This window comes from Oxyura jamaicensis, assembly GCF_011077185.1.
Source record: "Oxyura jamaicensis isolate SHBP4307 breed ruddy duck chromosome Z unlocalized genomic scaffold, BPBGC_Ojam_1.0 oxyZ_random_OJ68858, whole genome shotgun sequence".
Lineage (NCBI taxonomy): Eukaryota > Metazoa > Chordata > Aves > Anseriformes > Anatidae > Oxyura > Oxyura jamaicensis.
In genome coordinates, this window is record NW_023305512.1 from 10,820 (window position 1) to 18,530 (window position 7,711).

General features: G+C 43.8%; 1 protein-coding gene across 1 annotated transcript; it reads left to right on the forward strand.

Moving 5' to 3' along the window:
• Positions 1-3,938: 3,938 nt before the first annotated feature.
• Positions 3,939-7,398, forward strand: LOC118158689 (SET-binding protein-like; the record flags this gene model as incomplete). Its single annotated transcript, XM_035313361.1, has 1 exon — positions 3,939-7,398. A coding segment is annotated over one exon (3,460 nt), but the record flags the coding sequence as incomplete, so codon positions are not given.
• Between the last annotated feature and the right edge of the window lie 313 nt (positions 7,399-7,711).

Genomic DNA, 7,711 nt, shown 5'->3' on the forward strand with positions numbered 1-7,711 from the left:
CTGAGTACTTTCTGTAAACTGAATGCCAAGAGAAAAATTGTCCAAGTTTGGTGAGAAGTGATAAAATTATGCGGTTAAGTTAGACTTCTACTAACAGACAAAGGAGCAGGGTCCTGGTCCAGAATGGATAGGTGCTGAAGAAAATATCTCTTATGAAAAGGGCAAGCTACAAATAGAGTCAGTCACTAAGTTTGAAGTATTTTTAGGGTATTATAAACCAAAAGAAGTAAATAAAGGTAAATCTTTGTTTTCTTGAAGAAGCCTACTATTCTTGGTGCTGGTCTCAGTTCTGCTGCCATAGAAACTCTGTTCAAGTCAACTGCTCCTTGTCAAGACCTATAGAGCTGTAGTATATTACATTTTCCCAAGTGAATAAAATAATGGATTTCTGTGAAAGGCACTGAGATACAGGCTTCTGAAGAGCCCTGTTTGCTCTCATCCTACTGACAGCTCTGGTATCTTCTGATAGCTCATCTCAGGAGTTAGGTACACTAAACTGGGGCTTGTTTGTCTCTTAGGGTGGTGCTTACCCAGCAGGGCAAGTTGAAGCTTAAATGTTAGGACCAATGGGATCAGACAGCAACCAAGGAAGACACACAATGAATAAAAGATATTTTGCTGCATTACTTTCAACCAAATTGCCCATGCTTTTAAGTAGACAGTCCCACTATTCATTCCAGCTAGTGAAACACAACCTGCTGCAGCTGCATGATCTCTGGTTACCATGCTGCAGACGAATTATTTTGGAGTCACGTGGATGTGTCTGGCAGGAAAGAGCAAATAGTAAACCTTATGCTGGACGAAGTAGCATGAGGAGACCCAGTGGACTGTTATGTGCTTCAGCAGATATGTAATTTTGACATCCCGCTTAGGAAATGAAGTCCCCTGATCCCACAGACTAGTTATTTTTTTGAAGCCCTGTTAAAATTGGAGTGATTATCAGTGTGGTTAAATGCCTCTAGAATTGGCACCTTTGATGTATCTTACTCGTGAGTTGTACGATGGATGTTGTGGTGGTCTGTGGTGCTGCAATAATGACAAGGCTATCATTAGGGATGTGTTGGAAGTTGCATCATCATTTTATAATGTGCAGGACAAGGAAATGAGGCTGGAGGAGCCAACTGATATATCAGCACTCATCTCATATACAACTGGCCTCTCAGTTCTGAGCCCTTATTAACTGCCTTTAAACATAGATTAGAGAGTGTTGCTTCTTTTAAACCAGAGATCTCTGTGTGTATGTTATGCTCAGAGGGACCAAGGTGTTGCCAGTGTGTGATCACTCATTGCTGTAAGCCTCTCTTTTTAGAAATGAAATTGTTCAGGTCATATAGTTTTGCAGCTTTGTATTTTGGAAATAATGTGAGGGGAAGGAGTTCTTTTGATGGCAGCCACAAGGCCGGGATCTCTGCAGAAGCAGCCTAGCCCTGCCTCAGTGCAGGCCAGGAGAGGCCTCGGCTACCCATTTCCAGGCTTTTTCCAAGTCAGAAATCATGATACATTGGGAAAAGGATGTTTTCTGTGAGGCACAGCAAGCTATTAAACCTCATCCTGAGAATGTGGAAGTGGGTGGACTGCATTTTCTCTTGTGTTTTACCAAGGCAGAAATTGGCATCGTGCTTCAGGAGCCATGTGGCTCTGGGCCACTGCACACTGTGTGGCTCGTGCATGGGAGGCCACTGTGAGGATGAACTGATTCATTCCCTGAGGTCTTGTGGTAGTTTTACCATCACAAGGGTCCATCCCTCAGGAGCACACTGCTCCAACCTGGGTCCCCCACGGGCAGCAGCTCCTGCCAGGTCACCTGCTTCTGTGTGGTCTCCTCTCCACGGGCTGCAGGTCTGGCCCGGAATCTGCTCCAGCAGGGGTATTCCACAGGCCCCAGCCTCCATCAGTGCAGGTCCACCTGCTCCACCGTGGTCTCCTCCACGGGCTGCAGCAAGGAACCCTGCCCCACCGTGGTACTCCATGGGCTGCAGGGGGACAGCCTGCTTCACCATGGTCCTCACCATAGGCCGCAGGGGACTTCTGCTCCAGCACCTGGAGCACCTCTCCTCCTCCTTCTTCACTGACCTTGGTGCCTGCAAAGCTGTTCCTCATTCCTCTCACTCTCCCAGCTGCTGTGTGGCGCAGCATTTTTTTTCCCGTCTTAAATATGCTCTCACAGAGGCGCAAACAGAATCACTTATTGGCTCAACTCTGGTCAGCAGTGGGGCCCTTACCAAACATGGGGCAGCTTCTAGATCCTTCTCACAGAAGCCACCCCTATGGCCCCCTGCTATCAAAACCTTGCCACGTAAACCCACTACAGGTCTGTTTATGCTTTCAGCTTTTTTCTCAGGCTGAAAAAAACAGGTGTCACTCTCTTGTGACATCTGAAGTTCCACCGCAGCTTCATGCTTTCATTTTCTCACTCAGTTCCTGGAAGTCTCTGCTATCCCCAAGTATAGCTGGTCCATATGCACAACAGCTGATCTATCCACAGGGTTTAAGAGTCCCCGATTACTCCTCAGATGATGGACTAGAACAGCTTCATCATTTATGCTTATTCCAGAAAGGCCACATACCCATTTTTATATGCACACTAAGGATATCACATTATTAATTTGATGATAACATGAATGTTTATTGGTCACTAAATAAAGTACTGTGGCCTTCAACTGTTTAGCACCTTTTAAATTCCTCCAGAGTTGCCCAAAACTAGGGACACATTGTTTCCCAGAAAACTAAGTCTGAAGGACCTCAGAGCCCTGTTATGCTGACCCCAAAATCTCTGGCAAACACCCCAAGCAGGGATCTAATGTAGGGCTTCTGATAGAAACTTAATTGTAACTGTGTTTGCAGGAACATGAGATGCTAAGTAATTTTCTATTGTTCTGTCCTTGGTTACACATTTATTTTAAGTATCATAATTTATTTATTTGGAATTCAGAATGGTGTTGTTAGAGTTTGCTAAGAACAGATTGTTTGTAGTACTAGGTGTACAAAATCAGTTGCACAGTTTGGTCCAGAACTTTAGAAAATATAACACCTAAATGTCATAGGAGAAAACAAATGACTAGAAGAGGTCAGTTATGGAAAGTACAATGTTGGTTTCTTTGTTTCTTGTAAGACATTTTAGAAAAAGGTACAGATGTAACAAGTATAATTTCTTTATCTGAAGGATGCCTACCAAGAAAAAAAGCAGACTTTCTTTTACTCTATAAAAGTTTTTGGTGTAATTCTGCCCTTACTGTTACCCCTGCAGTTTGAAAGGCTTCTGTTGGATTAGAAATCATATTGAAAATATCTCTTACCAACAATGCAAATAGCAGATTATTAAAACTGAAAAGGAATAATGCAAATCTTGAATGTAACAAGCATACCCAACACACTTGATGCTATGCTTCTCGCTTTTAAGCACTGATTTTGTGGGGATGACTTCTAAGTGAAAATTAAAGCAAGTAAATTTTTGCAGATTTTGGCTTCATGGGAAAGTGAACTCATGGGTTTTCCTCTTGTTATAACTTCCTAGATAATTCTGCATTCTTGTTGTTTACAATGGGCTTAATTCTGGTCATCAAGTTCTGCAAGGGATTATTTTTAAGGAAAAAGAGATTCTCACCAGGAGGCTGAGTTACACCATTCATCCATTGAAAATGAATATAGATATTTTTTTTAATAAAAATCAATAGAAGATGTTTCCTCAGCAATTTAGCATTTATAGAAGTATTTCTACTGTTTTTAGAATGGGAAAACAAAACTTGTTTACAGTGCATGAATTTAAAAACAAATCTGACTGAAGTATAAGAACATTTTATAAAGGCTGATAACCCTTATGAGGACCTCAGCTTAGAGGAGCTGTTATTCACTGTACAATGAAAGAGCTGCAGCCAGTGGTTATGACTGGACTGATAAACTAACTTTTTTTCCTATTTTTGTTTTCTTCTACCTTCCAGGTATATGACAGGCCACAGAAACATTCTGCTCTGCACTATGATCCAGGCCTCCAACAAGACTTCACTGGTGACACCTTAAAATCAAAGTACCAGCAGAAAAGTAGCAACCAGCACCGTCTTGACTGGTCAGCAAGCTCCGACACTTTATCCACTTCTCAAAGTTGTTTCATCAACGCAGAACCCAGTCGAGAAGCAGTTAGTGCCACCAAGGTCACCACTCCAGAACCAGGAGTTTCCTTCAGCAAATCCCAAGCAAAGAAGTCCTGTGCCAGTAGCACATGGGGGCAGCTGTTGGCCAGCGGCAAAGAGCTTGCCATCTACAGTGCAGTCCCATCGCCCAACAACATTAGTGCGGCTGCCCAGCCAAGCAGCACTTCTGAGTGCAATGGGCTGTTGCCTCTTGGTAATCAAGAGGGAGGAGTGCAGCTGGAGGCTCCCGATCAGCCTGCTGGGAGTACAAAGAAGTCCAGCAAAAAGGACTTGATAAGTCAAACCATCCAAACTGCAGACATTGAATGGGTGAAGAGCGCTCAGAAAGCATTTGATAGCAAATCCAATGACAGCATGGAAGGAAAAAAGGAGTCTTACTCGATGGACACTGTGTTGGATGCATCACCCTTGCAGAATCCCACTTCTGCTAGCAGTTGTGAAAGTGACACCAGTCATGTACGAATTACTATCCCAATGAAGTCTCCAACAACAGATACATCTGGCCACAAAAGAAAAAAAAGGCAATCTACAAAATCTTCCATGGAGAAAACTATCCAGGAGAAAAGCCTGCCTTCTGCACTTGCTATGAGCAGTGAAGTAGCAAACAGGACTAGTTCTCAGTCAGAGGGAAGTAAAAAAGACCTTCGAGCCACAAAGCCAGGGAAAGTGATTGAAAATGAGTCCCCCTTAGTAGCTGCTGACAGCAGTGTGCTTACTGACAAAGCTTCCCCCAACAGTGCCACCAGACTCAGAAAATCTGTAGCTGTGACATCCACTCTCCTATCCACCAATCTTCCCACAGCTAGCAAATTATTTGAGATCCAGCGCCCCAAACTTGCACCTAAGAGGCGATGGACCTGCAGCAAACCTAAATCTATCCTTCGGGAGACCTCCATGACAGCATCTGAGAAGCTGATGGTGGAGCCTCCTTCAGCCTATCCCATCACACCATCCAGCCCTCTGTATACCAATACAGACAGTCTTACTGTGATCACACCTGTCAAGAAAAAAAGAGGACGACCAAAGAAACAGCCTTTGCTCACTGTTGAAACCATTCATGAGGGAACCTCTACCAGCCCAGTGAGTCCAATCAATTGTGAATTTCCAGGAACAAAAAAAAGGAAGAGGAGACGGAATCTGGCCAAGTTGGCCCAGATGGTCCCAGGAGAGGACAAGTCCATTAGTGAACTCAAGTTTCACAAAAAGGTTGGGAAGCTTGGGGTCTTGGATAAGAAGACTATTAAGACCATTAACAAGATGAAGACCCTCAAGAGGAAGAATATTCTCAATCAGATCTTGTCCTCCTGCTCCAGCAGCATAGCTCTGAAAGCAAAAGTCCAGCCACCATCTAGTGCTGGGCCAACAACCATTGATGCCAGGCTAGGGAAGCAGATCAATGTCAGCAAGAGGGGGACTATCTACATTGGTAAAAAACGGGGCAGGAAGCCAAGAGCAGAGCTGCAGCCTCAACCAGAAGAACCTAAGACAGCCATCAAGCACTCAAGGCCTGTTTCCAGCCAGCCAGAAAACCCAGCAGTGCCTTCCAACTTGCAGTCACTTGTGGCATCATCACCAGCAGCTATTCATCAGCTTTCGATACAGTTAGTGGGGACTAATGGCAACCTTAGCCCTGCAAGTACTGAAACATTTTTTTCAGAGTTAAAAACTATGCCAAATCTTCAACCTATCAGTGCTCTTTCTACAAAAATACAGAAAGGAATGCTCAGTGGAACTTGGAAGCTGTCTCCACCCAGATTAATGGCTAATTCACCTTCCCACCTCTGTGAAATAGGTTCTCTGAAAGAAGTCACACTGTCGCCAGTGAGTGAGTCTCACAGCGAAGAAACCATACCAAGTGACAGCGGGATAGGTACAGACAACAACAGCACTTCTGACCAAGCTGAGAAAAGCTCAGAATCCCGCCGGAGATACTCCTTTGATTTCTGCAGCCTGGACAATCCAGAGGCTATCCCATCTGACACCAGCACAAAGAACAGGCATGGTCACCGGCAGAAACATCTAATTATGGATAACTTTCTCTCTCATGAGAGCATTAAAAAGCCAAAGCACAAGAGGAAAAGGAAAAGCCTGCAGAATAGAGATGACCTCCAGTTTCTGGCAGACCTTGAGGAACTCATCGATAAGTTTCAAGTGTTCAGGATTTCCCATCAAAGTTACACATTTTATCATGAAAATCCATATCCCAGCATCTTCAGGATTAATTTTGATCACTACTATCCTGTGCCATATATCCAGTATGACCCATTGCTCTGTCTTCGCAGGACCTCTGACATGAAATCTAAGAAGAAGCGTGGTAGACCTGCCAAAACCAATGACACCATGACAAAGGTGCCTTTTTTACAAGGGTTCGGTTACCCTATTCCCAGTGGGAGTTACTATGCACCCTATGGAATGCCTTACACATCAATGCCTATGATGAATCTTGGTTATTATGGTCAGTATCCAGCTCCTTTGTACCTGTCTCACACGCTCAGAGCAGCTTCCCCATTTATGAGACCTACCGTGCCCCCACCCCAATTCCATGTGAGCTCTCATATGAAGATGTCCACCACTGCCAAGCATAAAACAAAACACGGAGGGCACCTACAAACTTCTGTGGGAATGGGCCTTGGAGACATGCAGTCCTCTCTGGCTCCTCCAAAGGTTGGAGGAACAAGCCTTTCAAGTGGCCGACTTCACAAAAGGAAACACAAACATAAGCACAAGCATAAGGATGAGCAGATATTGGGGATGCATGAAGATCTGAGTGGTCTCTTTGATAGCAAGTCCACTGGCTTCTCCAGCCATGCGATCAATGAAAGGCTAAGTGGCTCAGATAAAGATTTGTCCTTGCTCAATGAGAAAAGCAAGCATAAGGAGAAGCAGAAGCACCAGCATTGTGAAACTGGGCACAAATGCTCAAAGAGTAATTTTGAAGTGGATACAATGTCTACGTTATCACTTTCTGATGCCCAGCAGTGGACACAGAGTAAAGAAAAAAGTGACTCAAGCAATGATCCAATCGACTCTTGCACAAAAAGATACTCTGGTAATACTGAGAGTAATGCAAGATCAGAGTCTCTGGACATGTTTGGTGAAATGAATTCCTCAAATGAGAAGCGGGACAATGATGCAAGTGAGAATAAAAGAAGAAGCTTTGAAGGGTTTGGAACTTACAGGGAAAAGGACATTCAGCCCTTCAGGACAAGTAGGAAGGACAGAAGTACTTATGATTCTTCATCCTCTTCAGGTAAGCTCCTATTTTACCTTACTGCATTTTAATTTTAATGCTGAACAGAGGGACTTTCTGTTTCCAACAACTATGTTTGAGTTGCTAACTTTTCTGGCTTTTTGCAATTGCATCCCATTTTGGTCATGTGTTAAGCTGAAACCTTTTAGAAGGATTTGTTACCCAGAATTTTCATTAATATGTCTCTTTCCTTTGCATATTTATCCTTGCTTGGACCAAAAATCCTCCAAAAATCTAGCCATTGTGTTCTGCAACAGTAGCAATTGAAATGCCTGTTGAAAAAGTAGGCATTCCTTCTACTGGGATCTGATGT